This window comes from Pteronotus mesoamericanus, unplaced genomic scaffold (genome assembly GCF_021234165.1).
Source record: "Pteronotus mesoamericanus isolate MK-2021 breed Mesoamerican mustached bat unplaced genomic scaffold, CSHL_Meso_final contig_25, whole genome shotgun sequence".
NCBI lineage: Eukaryota > Metazoa > Chordata > Mammalia > Chiroptera > Mormoopidae > Pteronotus > Pteronotus mesoamericanus.
Window position 1 is genome coordinate 4,990,095 of NW_026555105.1, and position 22,414 is coordinate 5,012,508.

Below are 22,414 nucleotides of genomic sequence, written 5' to 3' on the forward strand. Positions count from 1 at the left end.
ATTTTAAAGACATAAATCCATATAAAAAATATGAGCTAATTAAAACATCGCACTCCCTGTCGCTCATGGATTTTCAATTTAGTGAAAGAAAAAAGAATTGCATCTGGTTAAATGAAAAGATGATACTGATGGCAGATTGGAGTAAATGAAAAATAATGTTACTCTATATTAAAGCACCAAATTATACACGTCAGGATTGAGCATTCAGAAGTCCAAACGAGGGGGGCAGTGCAACGGAGGCGGAGCGCGCTCATGCGCAAGGAGAGTGAAGCCTGTCGCCTGGTAAAATGAAAACGTTCAGAGAGACGACGCGTTTGCTTCTTGCTGCGTTGGAAATGCTGTCATCTCATAGCTGACCTTGTTTCCCAGTTCTCATGTTGCTACCCAAAAATGAATTCCAGAAAGTCAGAATGAGGATTGAAAAAATTCTTAGACATACACGTTCACCGGGCTTTGGGCCAGTTCTCGATTAGACACTGTATGGTAAATGTATAATTACCCGACCGAACAAGGACATTAACATGCAGAGAGAGAGGATGCTTTGCTTCGCTCTGCTTTGCAGGTCTGTCCCAGGCCCCTGAGTCACAAAATCTGGTTTGCAACTGCAACCTCCGAGAGGCCAAGGCGAGGCCTTGCCTGGGGAACACCCAGAAACCAGCCGGTAAGGTGGAGGAGAAACTGAGGGGCTGAGGAAAGTTGGTGAGTATAGGGTGGCCCTGAGTTCGAATCCCACCTGTACACTTTACTGTGTGTTCTCAGACAAATCACGAAACCTTTTGAGCTCTTTGCAAAAACCAGGATGAGATGAATAACCATGTCTGGCTCATAGGAAGAGGCCAGTAAGTGCTAGTTTTGCTGCCGCTGCTGTCGTGATAATCGAACCGCAGGGTGAGGGGGCACCTGCCTAGGTATTAATCAGCCGGGAAGACTGCAAGTTTCACACACTTCAGGGGAAGCTGAAGAACACGGCAGGGATATCCCTGTAGAGACAGTCTAGAATAAACTTTTCTTGTGAGCCTACTATGTGTCAGGACTTACGGGAAAGAATTGCATATATTTACTTTCTCACAACTGTCCTATGTCCTCAGTTTATACGCATGGAAGCGAGGATACAAGAGTTGGGGTTTGAACTCAGGCTCGAGGGCCGGGGAAGCGGGAGTTCTTCCCCTCACATCACACGGTCTCCGCGCCACCATGTCCTGCTGGGCTTCCCTGGGACGGGCCAGACGGCCTCCCGAGGGCTCCGCTCTCCAGGGATCCCCGTCTGCCCATCTGTGTGTCGGTCACTAGCCTCAAAGCTGCACTCCTGCCCTGGCCACTGGTTCATCCCTGGGGCCAGCACAGTGCTTGGCAGGGAGTGATGGCTTTCTAGGTTTGGGGACGGTGACCGAGTGAGGCCCAGAGGGTGTGGAAGCTTGGGAAATGCGCGCAGAAGCTCTGCCTCCATCTTCCCTGCTGCGACATGGCTGAACCCACCTCGGCCTCACAGGGCTGTCTGTGAGGATGACGTGAGGTCCGTTTGCGAGGGGCCTGGTGCAGGCCTGCACACTGGGCCAATTAGTGAAGCGGCACGACTGCCGGTTCACTGTTTCGTATCTGCTCTTCAGTCAAGGCTGGTGCACAGTGAAAGCACAACCGGTGTGACGGGAAGGATGCAAGGAACCCAGGGAGGGGAGTCAGGAAGGAAGGGTTGAAAGATTTATTTAACAGATGAAGGAATGGTCAATGCCTCTTATAGACATTGGTCTAGCCCATGTCAACAACAAATCAACAAACAAGTGTTGGCAAGGACATGAAGAAACAGGAGCCCTTGAGCACCGTTGGTGGGACTGTCAGTTGGGGCAGCCACTGTGGAAAACGATAGGGAGGTTCCTCAAAAAATATAAGAGTAGAACAAGGTTATGATCCAGCAATTCCACTTCTGGGTATTTATCCGAAGAAAACAAAAACACTAATTGAAAAGGTATATGCTCCCCACATTCACTGCAGTGTAATTTTCAGTAGCCAAGATATGGAGGCAACCTAGGGCTCCATCAAGAGACGAGTGGATAAAAAACAGATAGTGCCTATATAAAGCGGAATATTACTCAGCCATAAAGAAGAATGAAAGTGTGCCATTTGTGACAACATGGATGGACCCGGATGGCATATTCTAAGTCAAATAAGCCAGACAAAGACAACTACCATATGATTTCACTTATATGTGAAATCTGAAAAACAAAAATAAATGAACAAATACAGCAGAAATGCACTCACAGATACAGACAACAAATTGGTTGTTGCCAGATGGGGGCAGGGTTGGGGGCAGGGGTGAAGAAGGTGAGAGGGTTAAGACGTACAGATTTCCAGTTATAAAAACAGTCATGGGATATACAGTACAGCATAAGGAATATAGTCAATAATATTGTAATCACTTTGTATTGGGACAGGTGGGTGCTAGACTTACTGGGGTAATCACTTTGTAAATTATATGTGTGTAATTACTATCTTGTAGACCTGAAATACATATAATATTATATATCGACCGTAATTGAAAAAAAATTAGACCAGCCCCTTTTGCTCTTCCAGACTGCAGATAATCTATGTTGTTAGGGTTGCCAGATTTAGCAAATAATACTGAATGTCCACTTACATGTGAATCTTAGATAAACAATAAACGTATGTATTTTTAGTATAAATATGGCCGCTACAATATTTGGGACATACTTATACTAAAATCTTATTTGTCACTTACTGAAATTCAAATTTAACTGGACAGACTATATTTTATCTGGAAACCTTACATGCTGTTCACTGTGAACATGGGTTTTTATAAAATCACCCTTAACAAAGGTGGAAGCTCACTGGACTAGAATTCATTTGCGCCACCAATTTCAAGGCTAAGTGTGCTGCTAAACTTATATGCTATATTACATGGTAATGACTATAATTTCAAGTCCTTATGCCTTTTAGACTCATTGATTTGCTCTTCATTTAATTTCTATTATTCAAGAGCATGTGGTTTTAAAGGTATACACAAATACCTATTGAAATTGTTTCAGATTACTTCTCTCCTAAAATAGGAATGCACATTTAATATTTGACAATTATTATTTAAGAAAAAGTTGTGTTTAACATTTGGCAAGGAATTTTTGTAGGATTTAAGACATAAAAGGGAAAGAAAATTCAGGTCAAATTGGCATCTTATAGAGAACATGGATACGGTAAAACCCCCAAATTTTCCGTAAAATCTTGATCATGCTTTCTAAAACATCATGTCATTTTGCACAATTTGTACTATCATGCACGGCAGCTAAAATTAGAGTTCCAGATAGCAGTGATCTCATTTTGTGATCATTTAAAGCCACGTCTGCAGAGTTCTAAGCAGCGGGCAAGATATTGCATCCATTCCGTTCAAAATGAACACCCAAGGGCACAATGCCTCTTTTCCAGGCAACCAGGGCAACAGAAGCCACCTTCGTGCCGTTGTGGGAACCATCCGGCAGAGTGGGGTAGCCTCAGAACCCCACAAACACCCCGTACGCTGCACCAGTTTCATGTACACATAACACACATGCACTCCCATCGCTTTAAACGGGCCCCCGATGCTCAGACCTGTCTTCCAGTGACCCTTCCTCAGCATCACAGAATCATGGAGTTTATGTCAGGGGAGAGCTCTGATTTCTCATGATAACTCTGCAAAATGGAGCCTCAAAGGTCCAAATCAGAAATATTTGTGCCTGAACAAGTACAGAGAGATGAGAAAAGGAGCTCTCCCATCTATGTATTCAACAGATTTGTGAGTACCTTTTGTGTAGGTTGTCCCCAAATTATTGGTTTACCTTTGTTTCCCTGGAACAGGCACATACGTTTCAGATTTTGACTACAGCTCTCTTTTTCTCCCCCTCTCTATTTACCCATTGCAATGTTTTGACAGTGATATTAATTTTTTAAAAAAATGATTACAAACCTATCAGGTGGAAAATTGGTCTTTATTGTAGCACAAATAAACATTGCCTATTTGTCCTCTTCACCATGGTTTGAACCTACTACTACAGGATGGGAAACATCTCTCTTCTCTTTGGATAGTCTGTGTATATTCACGGGGTTTTTTTTTGTTGTTTTTTTTTTTTTTTGAAAGACCAGAAAAGCATAATAGCAAGTTACATAAAATTTAAAATGTTATATAGCAAATAAATAGATTTGCTGAGCCCAACCCTCACGTGTAGTTTCAATAGATGCATTTCAGCTTTTCTTTCCATAGTGTGAGCCGAACAAACCATGCTTGGAAAGCAAGAGATGAATCTGCCAGTAACACATTTTACTTATTGTGATTAAAAACATGCAAACAAAACAACAGTCTTCATTGGAGCCTAGAGAGCCATTAGAATTACCAGCTGGTGTCCCCCTTTATCAGAAGCTCTTAGTTCTTTCCACTGAAAGTCCCAGATTAGATGTTTTCACCCTTGCTTTCATTTTGACCATCCTCACACTCAGTCAGCCTCCCTCCCTGTTAGGACGTGAGCCCAAAGCCAAGTGAGATAAACACTGCTCTCCACCTGGACGTCTGTGAGTGCTCAGATCGTTGTGGCTTGATCTGAAAAGTCTCCTATGGAAAAGCAAACACTCAGACCAGAGGAGATGGCAAAGGCTTCATGTCTTACTGTGAATTAATCAAAAGAGCTCATCTGTAACCTGGCATGACATAAACTGGCCCCTCAAGTGCCAAAGCTTTAAGTCCACTTGGGTCCTCGTCTTGGGGTGTGGCCCATGGTAGAAGACACCCTGAATAGGAGTGAGGGTCCCTAGCACATGGGGAGTGTGTGTATCATGCTGGGGGAGGGTGGCAAGAGAAAAGACAGTAGAGAAAATACAAAATGAGAGAAAAGGGATTTGTTAAGACCCAGCCTTGAAAGCATTTGAAAGTGGCCCGTGTGACTAGTCTGCCAAGGTACGTGACCTCGGTCTCTGCCCTCTTTCCTGGAGATGACATCGAGAGTCTGGGCACTGGTGACTCAACAGGGCACAGAATTTCTACGACCCACAAAGCAAATTATCTTGAAGCTGTGAGGCCCCATGCGCGCTGGCAATGGGTGTGCAGAGAGTCTTTTGTTTCTTTATGTCAAGCAAAATCTCAAGGGCGTGCATTGGCCTATTGTTGTGAGAGGCGGACTCTGGCATTGGTCTAGACTAAGGAAAGCCGCAAGATGAGGGAAGGAGACCAGCCTCCTCTCTTTTCATCTCCGCGTTCTGCAGAGAAGAAAATTCTCCTACCATCCGACTGCAGGGCGGAAGCTCTTTCAGCTCTTTCATAGGAAACCTAACGGCGGAAACGAGCCGATGGCCAGGGGGGGAAGGGAGCAACCGCCCACAGCAAGCTGCAAAAAGCATTGATTACAAGGAAGGATGAAGAAGACAACTTTGAACTATTCACAAACTGATTAAGAAATCTCTGTGCAGTGGGTGCCCCCAGGATCTCTACAGTCTTGATTCTATTGATGGTTTTTTCTCTATCACTTTCTAAGTCATTAGCATTACTACGGGAAGGCGAGCTGTGGAATGGGACTGTGAGAGAAGTTAGCACTTATTAATTAAAATGACGCGTGGCCTTGGCTGGACCTTGCAAGCTGGGCCTCGGAAAACTAAGGGGATCACGTATCATGAAACAGTGACCTGTGAACTCCATCTCTCTAAAGCCATTTCATTCTATTGCCCAAGTCTGCACTGGAGAAATTAAGAGAACGGATAGGACTTATTCATCATGTTCTAGTCTTCATAAAAGTAAGTCCTATTCCAGCAGGCTACTGGCCTCTTGGTACGGAGAGATGTTAGCTGCCGCTAAACAGACCCATCTCCCTTCAAGAGACTCCTCACAAGGCCACTGTCACAACCACCTGGGAGCAAACCCATACCTGCAGGGCTATTCTTCATCCGCGTCTGTTACAAACTGAGAATGGTGTTCGGGTGACTTGCTGTGCGTTTTGCTTAGGTGGAGTTTTACTGCATGTTTGCTCACAAATGTCCGAGAGCACAACTTACACTTGAATTTAGAGTCTGTGTCCTCTTCGCCAGCTATGGTTTCCGGAGACCTCTGAGCCGACGACACCCGGGAGATCTCTTGCTCCACCTTGCTTTGCTGTTCCACGGCCATGCGGGTCATGTCCTTCATTTGGAAACCTAGGTGAGATTCTAAGTGACTGATGTAGGTAGACGGGGTTCTAAACTGGGAGGCACAGTCACTGCAATAAAAGATAGGGTGTCCTTTGTCCATGTTTTTCAGAAATTTTGTCCCGCCCGTTTTCCTAAGCTGGTACTTGACATTGGCCAGCCAGTGGCTGATAGTGGTCATCGAGAGTCCCGTGAACTTTGAGATTTGCATGCGCTCTTGTGGGCCCAGATCGGACAGCAGGTATTTGCCCTCTGATGTCTGGAAGAGGCTCGAGGCAAACTGAGCCTGCAGGATCAGAAGATGCTGAGGGTTCCAGTTGGACTGCCGGCCTTTTCTTTTATGCAAAGTCGAGACTTCGCTGGAGACGTCCTCAAAGCGCCTGACGTCCATTTCCAGCTTCATGGGAGGGACCCTGGAGGAAGTGGCGGGCTTTGGGGTGGTGGCTTTGGGGAGGACCTTGACCATGTCGGCGATGTCAGACAGAGCGTGCTTCTGAGGTGGGGACGTACAGGATTGTGCTTGCGAGGACTCGGCTTTCTTGCTTTTGGATTTGGTCAGGTCGATGGGCTGATCGTTGTTCTCAAACAGGTAGCGCCTGGACACGCTGGCCGGCCTCGTGGTGGCAGGGCTCAACACCGGCTTGTCCATGACACTGAGATTTGACTTGTGAAACATGGAGATTGTGCTTGAGCTCGGGCTGGAGCAGGACGGGGAGCGCAAGGGTTCTGTGGCTTTGCCCAGGTGATTGTTCAAAACGGATTGCAGGGCGCTGAGCGGGTTGATGCAGGGCAGGGCCGAGGTGGGGTTGGCGAGGGCGCACCCGTTGCTGAGGGAAGATGCCGGCTCCAGGGGCTGGGGCTTCTCTTTCTCCCCGGCCTCTTTCATCAGGTTGTCCTCCTCCTTCGGGGGACAAGGATCAGCCTTTTTGGATTCGGAAGGGGTTTCGCTGTTGGGGAAAGACTCCCCCTCACTGTGGCTGAAAGAAGATGCCTCTTCATGGGGACTTTCCTTCCCACACTCCTTCGCCATTTCATCTCTGTCTTCTGGCTCCTTCTTCACTTGAGTGTATGGGGCCAGGTTTGTGGGCACGGAAACCAGCGGCATTACTTTCCACTTGGGTGCAATTGGCCTTAACTTGTTGGCGAGGTTAGGTCGGATCTGCAGTACCTGTGACCCCACCAGAGGCAAGGAAGGCTTGGTGCCCTCTGACAGCTGGTAGGCTGCGTGGATGCTGGGGTATGCGCTCCAGCTGGGAGCCCCATTCTGGGCCTTGTTGATGGCTGTGGTGACAGTATTTTCCAACGACTTCAAAATGTCCCCTCCACCCTTTGAGCCATCTTCCAAGTCCTCCTCCCTTAGGTACTGATATTTTATTGTAGGGTCTAAAGGTTTTTGTAGAGGGTCTTCATAGTCCTCGCTTTTCACGACTTTCTCGTCCTTGTCGATCTCATCTGGTTTTTCTTTTTTACTCTCCTTCTTTATCTCAGTCGTAGAAGCTGTACAGTCAGAAGCTGAGTTACTTGATGGCTTGGGAGCCAGAGAATCACTGTTCGGGGCGTCCGACAAAGACTGCATTTTCTCCACAGCTAGTGGGTCTAACACCAGCTGCTTCCCTTTCTTGGAGGCAGAGCTGGTGACCTTGAGAAAGTGACCTGTGACCATCATGTGGGTGGTGAGCTGCTGCAAGGTGTCATGGGAGCTCCCGCACTCCATGCACTTTAGGATCTGGGATTTGCAGGCCTCAAACTGCCAGGTGTAGCTGGCTCCGTTCTGGTAACCGTAACGGTTATTGGAGGACAGCTGCAAGCTGGCGCCCTTCGGAGAGGAAAACGAATCTGCAAACGACCCTGTGGTGGAATCGGGGGAACACGGCCGATTGACATCGAAGACACGTTTCTTTGCCGGAGCGACCATTTTCGAGGAAATGGTTGGTACTGGCTCCTTCAAAGGCACTTTTTGGTAATGTTTTGTTTTTATCATGTGGACGCTCAAATCTTGGAGGGAATCGAAGGAGTCGCCACAAAACATACATTTCAGAACCTTCTGGGCATCCTCTTTGTCCATATCTTGGAAGGCCCGTTTGCGGGGCTTTGAATAGCTCATGGGTCGAAGCTTGTCCTTTTTGCGGTTGTCGTCTTGATAATGGCCCGTTTCATTCATGTGCACAGTCAACTCAACCAAGGTGTCATAGGCGGCGCTGCATTGGCGGCACCGGAACCTGCTGGCCCCGGTGAAGACGGTCCCACACATCTTACTGCTCTGCCGGTACAGCTGGACTGAGCTGAACAGGCTGGGCTTTGACACAGATCTGGAAGGCAGGTTCTGCTGCAGGCTTTTGGACAGAGCATCTTGGTGCCAATCGAAATCAGTCTTGTTGCTGCCATTGCGGGTGTCACAGTTCCGTCTGTCGCTGTTGGACAGCTTGAAGCCCAGACCCAGGCCCGACCAGTAGGAATCAGACAGGATGTTGGCGTAGACGGCTGTCATTTTGTCCATGCAGTTGTGGGCTTCATTCGGAAGCTTCGGGCGAGTGCTCGCTTTCTTGTCCAAGGCATCTCGACTGCACACACTCTTGATGTCTGACACAGGATCACTGGCATCGCTCAGCAGAGACTCGTTCTCAGCATCCTGATTGGACAGGTGGCTTCCTGGAGAGTTCTGGTAGCTGAAGCAGCCTTTCTGCTCCGGACCCATGTCTAGCTCCTCATCTGTCCCGGGGTCATTGCTGCTCTGAAGTTGAACCACTGAACCGCTGTCTTCCTCCTCTTCCTCTTCTTCTTTTATCTCCTCCTCGTCCTTCAGCTGTTCCTCCTGGGCGTAGCCTGCAAGACAAGAAGAGGAAATGAAATGGCAATACCAGGTGACATATTCCATCCCGATTTCTCCACTTGGACTAAATGCTTTCCATATCCCACTGAGAGCAATTCAGTCTACATTTTTATGAAATGCAAGCAATGGCTACAGGAAAAAGCCAAATAATGCCTTTTGTGCTTCCTAATGCCCTCCACTTTTTAACTGGCAGGGGTCATAATTCTCTACAAATGCCTACAATGTCAAGTTAAAAATGTTCATGTTTAAGGAATATCACTCTAATACTCCTATAATGAGATGGTTGCTAAACTCATGCATATGACTCTCAGAAAAGTTGGACTAACATTCAAATCCTACTAAAGACATATTTCTTCAGAGAAGGACACTGGCTCATAAGAAAACTAAGACTTGACCCTCAGCCTCTCTGTGGTGAGGGTTACCAAGACACCTGGCTATATTGGCATACAATCACCTTAATAAATCACTTATGAGGGCTCACAAGTAATTCGGATGCACAGCCTTTCCATTTTTGATAGCCAGCGTCTTTGTGCTACAACATTTTTATTTGTAGAGCATTACACAGCAGGAAGGGAGATTATGGAGTCTTGAATAAGATCTTCCATTGATAGCCAAAAAATTATGTAAGCTCAGCAAATGTAATGACTTTAAAATAATAGCAAATGGTGTCAGAATGGGAGATTTGGGGACTATCGTATTATTCTCAAACAGGTCTATGAAGACCTTTACAGACAAGGCTGAAAGTTCCCTCTCAATCTTGTGCCTGCAATTTCAAATGCACTGTGATTTGTGGAGACCCGTCATGAGATGCCAATTATACGTTTGATTTGTAGATGCAAAATGCTATTGGAGACGCGTGTTTTCCCCTCTCTGAAAGGATTTAGGGCCAGTAATTGCATAGGGAAAATGAAGGCACGAGAGAGCGGGTGCAAAGGGAATTAATGGGCAAGTATCCATCAATGGAGATGAGGAATGGGACTATTTATGCCCATGTGCTCATTTTCTTCACCTGGCCTTTCAGAGCCACATGGGTAAAATGCAACCAAGGAAACACTGAAGCAAGGGCGATTCAGCCTTAGATTTGCAAGGCTTGTGTGATCTCAGTACAATGCTTTCCTTACGGGCTTCTATCTCCCCCTTAGTGCAGGTGGGCACTTGGCAGAAACCCTGGGGCAGTGGCATTGTTTCCATTCACCCGGAAACGGAAATGGGGTGATCACACATTGGATGTGTGTCCCGTAGGCAGGCAAAGGGTTAGGAGGAAGGGGTTGGTTAGGGGAAAAGGAGGTGCTGCAGAGGAATATTTAGTGAGTGACCACCCTTTCCTAAGAACTCTGCTAACTGCTCTGCGAATACGTTCTTTCAATTCATCTACTGCCCACATGAAGTAGGAACGATTACTATTTCCATTTCACAGAGGGAAACGGAGGCTTTCAGGTTAAGAAATTTGCGCCAGACCATACAGCTAGTATCACAGAGTCATGACATGAACGAACCCAGCCTGTCTGGAGAGAGAATCCATGATCTTAACCAGTAGGCTCCACTTTCTTTCTATTACCAGCCAGATGAATGAGGACACATGGCAGAGACCCCAAGGTGAAAGGTTAAGCAGTGGAATGTCCCTGAAATGTCACTAAACAGAAGACCACCTTGGAGGGGAGAATTGGGAGACCGCTGGAGAGCAGACCTCATGATTTTGAAGGCGGGATCCCATGAAACCAGACGACGTGTAAAAATTCAGTCGAGCCTCCAGATTCACAGCTGTGTTGAGTATTTGGTGCTATTGGTGGTGTGTTTTTGCTTTCCCAGAAAGCTGACAAGGGGGTTTTTCACTAAACAGGTGTGCTGGTTTCTCATTCCATAAACTCATTGGGAGAAACAAATGCTACTCAATCCAGTCAAACAGCCATTAACGAGTGGTCACTACTTGCAAGAAAACCCCGGCTTAAAATAGCTGAATGACTGAATTGGACCACCCCCTTCATCCTCATTGTATTTTCTTTTTCTTGGACAGATTTATATGTTTGCGAAAGGAGTCATATCATCAAGTTCAAGGAGAGTGCCTGTTACGAAATTGATAAATGAAAATGTTACAGAGCCAAACACAATGCTTCAAAGAATCAGGCAAATGTTATCACCCAAGCAGGGTCACTTTTGAGAATTAGAAGGGCTTTATTACTCATACTCTGGGATGACACACATTAGCTGGAACTACTGTTCCAGGTGAAGCCACACAGTCTCCATACTTAGGGGGAATGCAATCATGGCAACAAAGAAAACTGTGTGTACACAGCAGTGAATAAATGTAGGGGAGAAAAAGAGGGCTTTCTGCCATCACATTGGGTGAAAGGTGTGGCTAAATTTTATTTGTCTCAGTATTTTCAGTACCTAGCACGGGCCTGATACCTAATAAGAAGGTGGGAAGTAATTCATGTTATTTTGTATGTGTGTTGATGAAAGATATATGCGTGTGTGTGCACGCACGCGCGCACACACACACACACACACACACACACTGCCCAGCCAATATAGTCATTTTTTGCACAAGGAGAAAAGAAGTGTTCTTTTTTTCTGAGACATTTGGAAGCTGAGCTTTCCGGACCAGCTCAACCTCACAATCTACTTTGTCCTTCTAAATGGATTCCCCAGAAGAAAAGTCAGAGACAGTAAACGCCTCCCCCACAATACAGATAAAATTTTCTGCTTAATTAGGCATTGACATGTTTACTATAACCTTTACAGAAGAGTAACTCGTGCTGAGAGACCCTTTTTGTCTGTTTTCTTCTGCAGAACAGACTAAATCGCATGCTCCCGATAAGGTAGCGTATTGAAAAGCCTCACCAAAAAAAAAAAAAAAAAAAAAAGTGCCAAAGCATCCATCAAAATCAGTGTATTTGAACAATGGCTGAGGGTTCCAAGGAGTTTTTAAAAACACATTTTAATATTATGCATTTAAAACTGCTCACTTAAGTGATTTTGTTTGCCACCGGCAGCTGAGGCGGGCGAGGGAAGACAGCCAGAATGGGGCTGATCTGGGTGTATAATGAGTATCTGTCTCTCTCTCTATCGATGATTTGTTTAATAAGATTGCTTCACGTGTGAATCTTGGTGAAGTGGATGAGTGACAAGTTTATTCTTATGAATACTTATTTCACAAAAGAAGATGATCGCAATTGTGGCAGAACCCAACGGGAAAGGCCTGTTGTCCGTACAGCCTCCGCGATCACGTGTGAAAGGTCAAACGTCTTCCATGCCAGCCTCAGTTTCCCATTTCGTCCCTTACCACTCACTGGCCGGCTGGCCACAGGGACCTTCTCCATTCTCAGCTCAGCTGAGCCATGAGCAAACCCCGTCAGTCCGATGAGCAAATGGCCAACACAAGAGATCATTTCTGTCCCACTCATTGTTCATTAGGGTGACTAAATGACTCCAGTCTGTTTTTCAAAGAGCTGCTAGAATATTCTCTGTGAAAGGTATTAGGTGGCGACATTGTTCTGTTTCAGCTCCTGTGATGTTTCTCTGCTGCCCTTGTAATAAAGTTCAAACCCCTAGCCTGGCGCGCAGGAGCCTGTGGCGCGTGGCCGCGCCTCTCTGCCTTGTGGCTCTCACCTGGTGCTCAGGCCGAAGGCACAGCCTCCTCGCTCCTCCTGCACCCGCCAGCCCTTCGCCTGACTGCGGTTCTTGGCAACTGCAGATTTCCCTGCCTGCGAACTCCTTCCTCTAGACCCTCCCCTAGTTGCTTCTTTTTTATTCTTCAGGTTTCAGCTCAAACAGCCCTAGATCATACCAACGCACTTTCTGAAATCCCTACGGCACTTAGTATACTCTGAAATCTTGTTTGTTTTTTATTGTCTCCTCCCCTAAATATAGAGAGAAAATGTCTGTGCCCATGGAGACAGAGAACTTGCTTCTCCCAGCACCGAGGGTACACCCTGGCCCGCAAACTCTCTGCGTGAATGAATGACTCGGGCACGCAATCAAAGGGGATGATTCAGCGGCCAACGGGGCCCCCCGTGTCTCAGCTGCAGACGGCACCTGTGATGAGTAAGCCCCTCCCCCCAGCATGGACCAGGGGTGAATCACAACCACCCTGATCAGCTTTACTCAATGATGAAACCGCAATAACTCTGTAAATCATCTTTTTGAAAGAACTCAGCCACCAACTTGCTTGTTGCTAGATATCCTTGGGCTATGCATTTAGACTTTTAAGTGGGAAGACTGCAAATAAGCACCAAGACTGCAAAGCATCAGAAAATGCACCCTTAACGTGAGCAGACTTTCATTCAAAAAGAATTTACACGTGGGAACGTTGAAAGTATGGACTAATCTGTCATGGATAAAGTGCATTAGCTGTTTCACAATACGTGCTACACAAGTATCAGGGTGGTCTGCTCCTAAATTCTTGGTTTAAAAAAGGAGAAATGTATTGGAGAAATACATATGCTGTACATTTTTGAATTTCAGAAATAAACCCTTAAATTTTAGAAATTACCTCTTATATCAAAGGTTAAAACCAAACAAAGGAGAAGCAATTTAAAAAAAAATTACCACCTCAATTGCTCCACAAATGTCTAGCCAGAATGATTTAGATAAAATTGTACAAAATAATTCAGGGGTGGCCTGATATCAGATATCAGATTTTTTCTAGGCACACATATTTGTGATTACCTTGAAAATCCACAATAAAATGTTTACAGTAAAAACACTGACAGTTTTTAAAGTTGCAGTAGAGGTGAACAGTTAAAACCCGTGAAGAATATAAAGCTCAAGAAGGCTGATTTTCAAACACTAGGCCAGAATTCAACCAAGCCCTCATTTAAAAACATATCCGGTGGTGACAGGATCATTTTCGCCAATCTCCCCCACTAAATGACAGTTTAAAATCACATGAAGATTCCACAGTGTGCAGGGCAGACGTAAATGAGGAGATCGCAAGAGTCTCTTGCCATGTACCCAGTAGGTACGCTAAGGGATGACACGGAGGAGGAAGGTCTCCCTGTCACGAGTCTCTAGTGTTTTGGTGACTGTGGTCTAGAAATCTGTTAATACGTCTATTATTATTGGCACTAATTGGCACTCTTGTTGGCAGGCTGAGTAAAGAGACGGAGGATTTAGTTCAAGGATGCTGAGCTGCATTTCCGCGCTGGCCAGGCCCTGAGTGGGGCCTCTTGGAGGGCCACGTGGAGGGGACCCGTCTGCTTTGTGCTGCAGGAGGTGATGAGGCTGGGGGGGCTGCGGAGGTCCCCGACACCATTCCTGAGATTTCACTTCACAGAGAGTCCCAGTACACGGGCCCAGGCTCAGCCTCCCTGCTGTCTAACGATATCATCAAGGTTCACCTGTGTATCTAAACAGGAAAATTTTCAGCTGGAAAAACAACATTCATGATACATGGACTTTTATCCCTGCCATACCCCATATACCTTATGAAAACATGAGTGTCACTTGTACACATGAGAGGAGGAAGGAGGGCTTATTCCCTCCTCTGTCTGAATGCAAGAACCAGAAGAGTTCTTTGTCTGTGATGCATGCGGTACAATGACACTCCTCCTGATCCCGTAAGTGCTCCGTGGAGAAGGATGGAGAACTTTCTGAGAGCCATCAAAGATAACAACATTTCTCTTATTATTTCCTGCAGACCATTCAGTTAATTGGAATGTTTTACATGCACGATGGATGCCTAACAGGTGGGGTCCGCAGGAAACCGGAAGTCCATTTACTTAATGTGCTCTTGCGGTGGGCACTTTCCATCGTCACAGCTCTTGAGGCCGCGAAGTTGTTTCCTGATCATGCTTTCTGCCTTTCCCCCCATCTTGGCCATCAGCAGAAAGGGACTAAGTTAGTTTAAGTCACAGAAGTGAATACCCTATTGTTCCTTCATGGCCCGTCTGTTTATTCATTTAATCAAGAACTATTATGCAGCCAGCAAGTGCCAAATACTTTAGTCACATTTTATCGGGGCTTCCATCACAGTGGTTCTCCAAAGGCCAAGGCGGGCAGGGAGGTGGGTTATGGGGAGACGCTGGACAGGGGGGTTAGAGAGGAAAACCGGTCATGCGTTACTGGGAAAAGGCAGGTAACTTAAACGCATAAAACAGGTCTGGTGGGAGAAGACAGTCCTCAGCTGTGAACTCAGGTGGAGCTGGCACTCCGCTAGGGAGACGGAGAGGGGCTCTGGGTAACAGGAAAGTCTATGCCACCTTGAAAGAGTACAGCTGCTACTCAAGGAGCAGCCGGGGGCGGGGGGTCTTGGGTTGTCAGCAATTTTGTTTGGACAAACCATGTGGACGCAATCACATATGACTGGGGCCCACCCACCTGCAAACCTCGAACCAAGGGACCCACAAGAGGCAGAGGCTGAAGATTGGGCCTGACTTTCTGGTGCTTTCCTATACCGGCTCTCTGGCTTTGATGGTCACCTGTCAATCCCAAATAGCAGTGACCATCCCGAGGCTGCCTACCTCACAGGGTCGTGTCAGGAAAAAGGAGGAAGTGGAAGGGAAAGTCCGTGGTGAACCCTCGCTACTCGAAGGGTGGCCCTTGGACCAGCAGCAGCAGTGTCACCTGGGAGCTTGTTAGACATGAGAACTCACAGCCCCACCCCACCCCAAATCTATGGCCTACAAATCATGAATCCGGGGGGGATTCATATACTCAAGAAAGTTTGAGCAGCCCGCGGTACATGGCAAAACTGTAATTGGTAGCAAGATGTTCAGCTGATTGACTTCTCCCTGCCTGGGTTCATATGAGTGTGCGGGTACCAGCGTCGTGGAAGTGGGGTCCAACTCTGAGAGCTGCGGGCGCTTTCCTCTCCAGGGATCTAAAGGCAAGACGCCTGTCGCTTAGCTGCTCCCAGTTTGCAGTGGGAAACAGGGAGCAAGAGAGAAATAAAAGTGACTGGTTCAAGGGTTACTGAATACATAGGATGGCCTACTGGCCTTGGTTCGAATCTGCCAATTCCTGCTGACACAGGATATTCAGAGGCTCAGTTTCCTCATCTACAGAATGAGCATGAAAATAGTATTTACTTTCCAGGATAGCTAGGAGTACCACAGAGAATGAAGTACGTAGGTGCCAATTAAGGCTGTAGGACTACCTTCCGACTTCCCAGGACTGTCTTAGGCTCTTCGTAAAGACCATGCATCCTGATCGTTGCCCAAACCCACAGATGGCTGGCATCAGTTGACCTTGGCACTCTCTGTCATCCCTAACTCCTGTTCCCAGCCAACAGCTTTTCGATGATATTTGCACTCTAGATGAACCAGCTTTGTCTGTGTCATGCATAAGAAAAGAGTTTCCTCCAGTTTGGGGTTTGTTGCTCAATATTAAATCATTCCTGCAAGGAGCCAGCGGTATGTGTGCTGGGAACTTCTGCGGAAGGGATGTGCAGACATCGAAGGACGAGTTATTAGGTTGTTACCCGTAATGATAATGTCTGCAATCTTCAAGAAATAAAGTAACCCACCATCTGAGGGAAAAGATCTTTGTTAGAGGCCTTGGGTGTTGCATTGAGAGAGGTGACTAATGCTCAAAGCAGAAGGTCTCCTCGAAAAATGCTTTGTACTCAGCTACGTAGAATTTCAGTGCGGCATATATTATAACTGGGCAATGTCCTGGTCACAATTTAAGAAAGCAGAGTGAGAAAATATTCATGAAGGGTGAGCAGAGGGCCATGTCATAAGCTCTGTGGTTGTTCCAGTTTAGAAATCATTGTCCTTATATTATTCTTGCACCAAGAGACACGTAAGTCAGAAGCAGGAGATAAAACAATGTGAAATGAAACAGGGAAAAAGCAACTTTCCAACCAAAGTACAAGTTGTAGGCTTTGAGTCTTCAAGCAGTAGCAATTATTTTCAGCAAAATGTGCATTCTGATTTTCTATATGTTTCCCCCTGAATAGGGGGGAAGTGCATATGTAGTTCTCTCCAAGACTGGAAAGTTTGGAGGGGTTTCTTTTGCCAAGAAAAGGGACAGTGAGTCATTGTCCAAAACAACCTTCAGAAAATATCTGAAGCTAGTGCACCATCTGTATTTTTTCAGACAGATATTCCCATTTTACTTGAAATAACATCATTAGCACAGCCATCCCACAGAGCTAAAAGGTGATCTTGTTTCCTTCTTGCCTGGCTTGAAGTCAAACATCTTTACATCTTTTCTCTCTCCCTCTCCTCCCCCCCCTTTTTTTTTGGCAAATGATGCTTCTTTCTCTGAAATATTTCATGCAGATAATGGATAATGACCACTTCTCATTGCCTTTTCTCCAAAATGTCTAACTGCATTAGCCAAGAACGGACACATTTTTAACCTGCTTCTTTTGCTAAGTTCATGGCTGTGACCACTTCCCACTAAGAAAGAGAGAAAAAAAGACCACTGTTCCCTCGGAGAAGCTACACTGGCACCGTCAGAAAGGGACCTGGCCTTTGCTTCTCTGGTGAGGGGTCCCTGCTGCCTCTGGAATCACAGAAGTCAGAGGTAAAAAGCTCTTTCGTGTCATATGGTGAAGTCCTCAGCCAGCGAGGGCTCTCCTCGCCCTGGCTTCAATTCTGCGAATAGCAGCACAGACATCGGACTTCCCTACTCTTCTCCTTCATGGTGGGGTCTCCAGCAGCATCATCGTTGGGGCCAGCCAGGTTCAGAGGATCGCAGTGTACAGACCTAGCCTGCCCTCCCTCCCTCCCTCCCACCTGGGAGTGGAGCAAGGTTTCCACCCCAGTACAATTTGATCAGACCTAAGGACTGGGAAGAACTTTTATTTCAAGCTTTCGGGATGTGCTTTCATCCTTTTATCAGCACTTATGGAACCACTCAACATGTCCTTGGGGTCTTCAGTGACCGGGACTCCCAGCTTGGAGGAAGCTTATTCTCTACTTTAAAAAGTGCTAATGGCCAACAGCTACAGAGAGTAAGTGTATATGAAAGAGCTGGGGGGCTAATTTCTTTATATGTGTTATATAACTTGATCCCTACAATAGCACCGTGTGTCATTCAAATTCCATCTTTACACGAGATGATGAAACTGAGTTGGCAGAGAATGAGAATTACATCTTGGGAGACGCACAGCTGAATTGGGACTTGAATGTAGGTCTGCTGGACACCGGGATCTATGTTGGGTTCTTCCCTTTTCCTCACTCTCTGTGTCTACATCAGCACTGGAAGGGTCAATGCTATCTTAAAATAAACCTCAACGCTGCGCTCTATCACCCATGTCCACGCCCCCTCGGTCCAGGCTGCCATCGTCTCTTCCGGGGCAGAAGCTGCAGCCTCCTCGCTGGCGGCCAGCCTTGCTCTCCTACAGTCTGTCTTCCTGAAATGACCTGTCTTTCCCCATCTCAGACCTACGGCCCATCCCTGTCTTCTTTCCTGAGGTCCATGAAGCCAAAATGCGAATGCCTGTGGCCTGAACTCACCCAGTTCTCTCCTTCTTTAAGGACTTTGAAATTCTTTGTCTCCTCTGGGGAAGCTTCTGCTGTTTTCTTATGTCAGATTCTCTCTCATCCTTTGGGTCTCGGCTCAAAGGCCCGTCCTCAGAGCGGCCATCCCGGATCCCTGCCACTCTGGCTCACCCCCCATTCCCGCCCAGGGCCCCAACTGCCAAGGTTGTTTTCTATCTCAGTGCCCCCGCGCCCCCTTTTTTTCTTGATGGTCCGGATCTCAATTTGTCATTGTTTTTTTCCCCCCGATTCACTTGATTATTTGTCTTCCCAGTAAGACACTAAGCTCCTTGAAGCAAGTTGAATCTCTCTGGTTCACCACTATATTCGCTGCTCCAGCGCCAAGTTGTGCAAATATTTGTTGCATATACAGGAAGAGATGAATGAATGAGAGAGCGTTTGCATCGGTAAAGCATGGTTTTCTCTAGCTGACAAGCTTAGGTTTTACTCACTGGTCTTAATCCACTTTTAGGCCATAGAAAACAATACAAAAGCCTTTTCAACAACGTACCCCTTTGGATGGCTGAGGTGCCCACACAGTCTGCCAGGGAGCCAAAGGAAGCCAGGGACAGATGAAGCGTGCATTGAGCGTCCTCAACAAGAACTTTTCTCCCTCAATCCCGATACTCCTTACATTCTGCTTCTTCTTGCCTCACACCCCAGTTATTTGACCTTTGTTTATCTGGCATGAAGCAAACCAAGAACTCACTGTAAAAATATGAAGACTTCTCCTCTTGTCTTGGCCCTGCAGGACGAACGGGTTTCCTCGATCGTTCCCTGGAAGCTGGATCCTACAGACTAACAGGTGGTCTCGAGCCAACTGGGTTACTGTCGCACTGTCACCCAGTGGCCCTCAACCAGGAGTGAGTGTGTGTCTGAGGGGGCAGTTGGCAGCACCTGGAGGCCTCGCCGGTTATTGCGACTGGAGAAGAGGTGTTACTGGTGCCCAGTGCGAAGAGCGGCCAAGGATGCTGCCCGACACCCTGCCACGCCCTGCACAGCCCCCCGCCCCACAGAACCGCTTAGCCCCAGTGTGGACAGTTGACAAATGCCACAAAGTCACGGTCAGCCGCAGCTCTGGGGCCTGGCACAGAGGGAGGGTGATACTCATCTTTTCTCCAGCTGTCCATGAAGCAAGGGGCCGCGGAGAAGAGCACTCTATTACTAACGGAAAACGAGAAAAGAAAGCGTCTGCACCACTTTTACAGGTGTTACAACATGCAATTGCAAAGGCCCGAGGTCTGCCGCAAACCTGCCTGAGTTCAAATGCCATCTTTGCCACGTCTTACCTTGTCATCCTGCGCTAACTAACGACCTCTGTGGGTCTCCGTCTCTTCTGCTATAAACTGGAGACGAGAGTATCACCTGCCTCAAAGACGATTGTGTGAACTGAGAGAACTGGGAAGAACTCAGGATGTCTGGTCATAATAAGCCCCTCTTCTTACGATTATAAGAACAAAGCCCCAGTGTGGTGAAGAGCAACATTATGGGGCTGGATTTCTCGGGATGTTTAGAATTTATTCTTTCAAGTGCTCTCTGAAAAAAAAAAAGTCCATCAGGCTCTTAGCATTATTCTCAATCAATTCCTTCTGGATTCATTTAAATCCCCTTATCAGATTGAGTGTTTTTATACATTAAGACGCAAACAAACACAAAAAGGTACCGATGAAAGGGATTAGCATTTCTAAATAACTCCGGTAACTCTGTCAAATAAATCCTGACCTAGTTCAGTTCTTAATTAACTAGGTTAGCTTTTAAATGAGGCAACTTATATAAAACAGCAAGTCTGATCTGAGGCCAAACCCGCGCTGGACAGTTGGATGAAGCAGTTCTTGGAAATGGCCCAAATTCTGGGACCTAGAGAGGTCTTCGATCTTTTTGAATTGACAGTTTGAATAATCTAATGGAATATTCTCCAGGGTTTCTGACCCTTTGATTTTAGGTTAGGGCTACTTTAAGAATGTTCTTTTCAAGGCTTGTCATGTATCCTCTGTCCCTACCTATAAAAGATATGGGTAAATAGGAAAAGTCTGGAGGTCACTATATCAGCACACCCTCCCCCTCCCCCAAATAGTACCAACTGGCTCTTATCCCCCAAGAGGACAGCGAAGGAGAAGAGATAAACTGGTGATCTAATGTCCTACAATACTGAGCCCCAACAGACGGTTCAAATATAGCCACTGTCTTGACCTCGATATTCTTTCTAGACTTTTTCTCTGTTTTATGTATTTTCCTTTCCTTAAAAAAAATTTTTTTTGTTCGTTCTCAGCCAGGTCCCAAACTATTCTCATGAAAGCCGAATTCTCCTGAAAAATAATAATATCTGTATATATTTTTTTCTTAACAACAAGAACAACAAAGTCAGTGTTCAGCTAATTGGTTCGTTAATTTGCTTTTGGCTGTAAGAGATATTTTTCTTTTCCTGGAGGAATCACAAGAAGAGAAGAACCAGAGCTTTCTGACCTGGAAGCATGGGTGGAGAAATCAGGAAGTCATCTTCTTCTACAGTAGCCTGTAATACCTTGGAATGATTCTTAGGAGATAGAAAGGCAATTAGCAATTATACCTAAAGTTTCAACGAGGGCATTAGTGGCCTCCCCAAGGTCTTGTCATTTTTTTGTTCCTTATAACATTTAAAAATGAAACTTGCTACTTCCTGGGCAAAAACGAATAGGGCATTCGTAGTCCAGGTTACATCGTATTAGGTAACACGGTTGCTCCTCAGCCTATTAACTGTGTGTGGGATGGGCACCGCCCAGTCGTGCGGGGGGTGGGGGGGCCCTCTGCCCTGTCTAAGCCAATTACCTGGCGAGAGTGGCTTGCACATGCGATGCAGGCCTAACCCGAGACATGCATGAGTACCTAATGTTATGAACTGCTGAAAGCAATTATAGTAGTGTGGAGGAAGGCAGCTTAAAGACTAAGCAAACATACACAGGAACACAGAGCCCAGAAAACTAACAAATTGAAGCTAGAATCTTGATCCAACAGTACCTGAAGCTTGACTCTCTTTGTACTTTGGAATTTCATGAGTAAATAATCCCCTTTACTGATTAGGATAGTTGGGGTGGGTTATTTGCAACTGAGAGCTTCATGGTACATCCACTAATCTATGCATATTTCCTAGTTTTGCATAGCTGTTACTTTATAAATCAGATACATTTTTATAAATACTTGCACATTAGCCTAGCTATGTACTTTGCATGAGGCATTGTTTTATTCCTTAGTGTGTACATTTGTGAGCCCCTAGCAATTATGATGGAAAAATTTTATAATTGTTTTGTCCGATACAGTATAAGGTAATCTCCTCTTGCTATCCTGTCCAATAATTATCCATTATGATAAGAAAGTCAATACTATAAATCTGGGATTGATGTTCCCAGGCAAGCACCCAATTCCTTATTACTTACACATGGGCTATTTCAAATTCTGGGCCCATTTGACAGGCCCCCACTTTCCTGAGTCCTTCTCCAAGCCCTCAAAGCAGAGTCTCCCTCTCTCTGAGAACCATAGAGTTGTGATTCTTGATCTCATGCCCCAGATGGTCAGCTCTTTGGGAACAAGGAGGCTATCAGTGTTGACGTCTATGTGCCCAGCCCCTGGAGAGTTTCACACACAGTAAGGACTTCACAAATGCTCTCCTGTCTCCTTTCCTGCCTTGTATTCTAGAACCTTCCATAGGGTCTTGCACCTAGCACTTCAGAATGTTGCTTAAATGGAACAACAGAAACGACGTTTACTCGAAGGGGGGCCCAGTACACACTGAATTGGTTCCCTAGTGCTCACCGAAATAGACAGACCTGGGCTCCCACCTCTCCTGGCTGATACCCCACACATCTTATGACTTAGCTGGAGGTGATTTTACCCCATGGGGACATCTGGCAACATCTGGAGACAGTCCGATTGTTGTAAGCAGGGAGATGGGGTGGCGACGCTACAGACATCTGGTAGTAGAGGTCAGGGATGCTGCTAAGCGGACTACAGCACACAGAACAGCCCCCACAAC

The 22,414-nt window shown here is 46.3% G+C and overlaps 1 protein-coding gene across 4 annotated transcripts in view; it reads right to left on the reverse strand.

Moving 5' to 3' along the window:
• TSHZ2 (teashirt zinc finger homeobox 2) overlaps positions 1–22,414 on the reverse strand; it is a 407,758-nt gene that overhangs the window by 150,660 nt on the left and 234,684 nt on the right. For 2 of the 4 annotated variants that reach the window (XM_054573590.1, XM_054573588.1), the window contains one exon: positions 5,438–8,970. In XM_054573590.1, coding sequence (XP_054429565.1) covers positions 5,900–8,970 — 3,071 coding nt within the window. In that variant the 3' untranslated portion in view covers positions 5,438–5,899. Of the gene's footprint in view, positions 1–5,437; positions 8,971–22,414 lie in introns of those variants that run through there. The other 2 variants (XM_054573591.1, XM_054573589.1) reach the window with 2 other exon arrangements.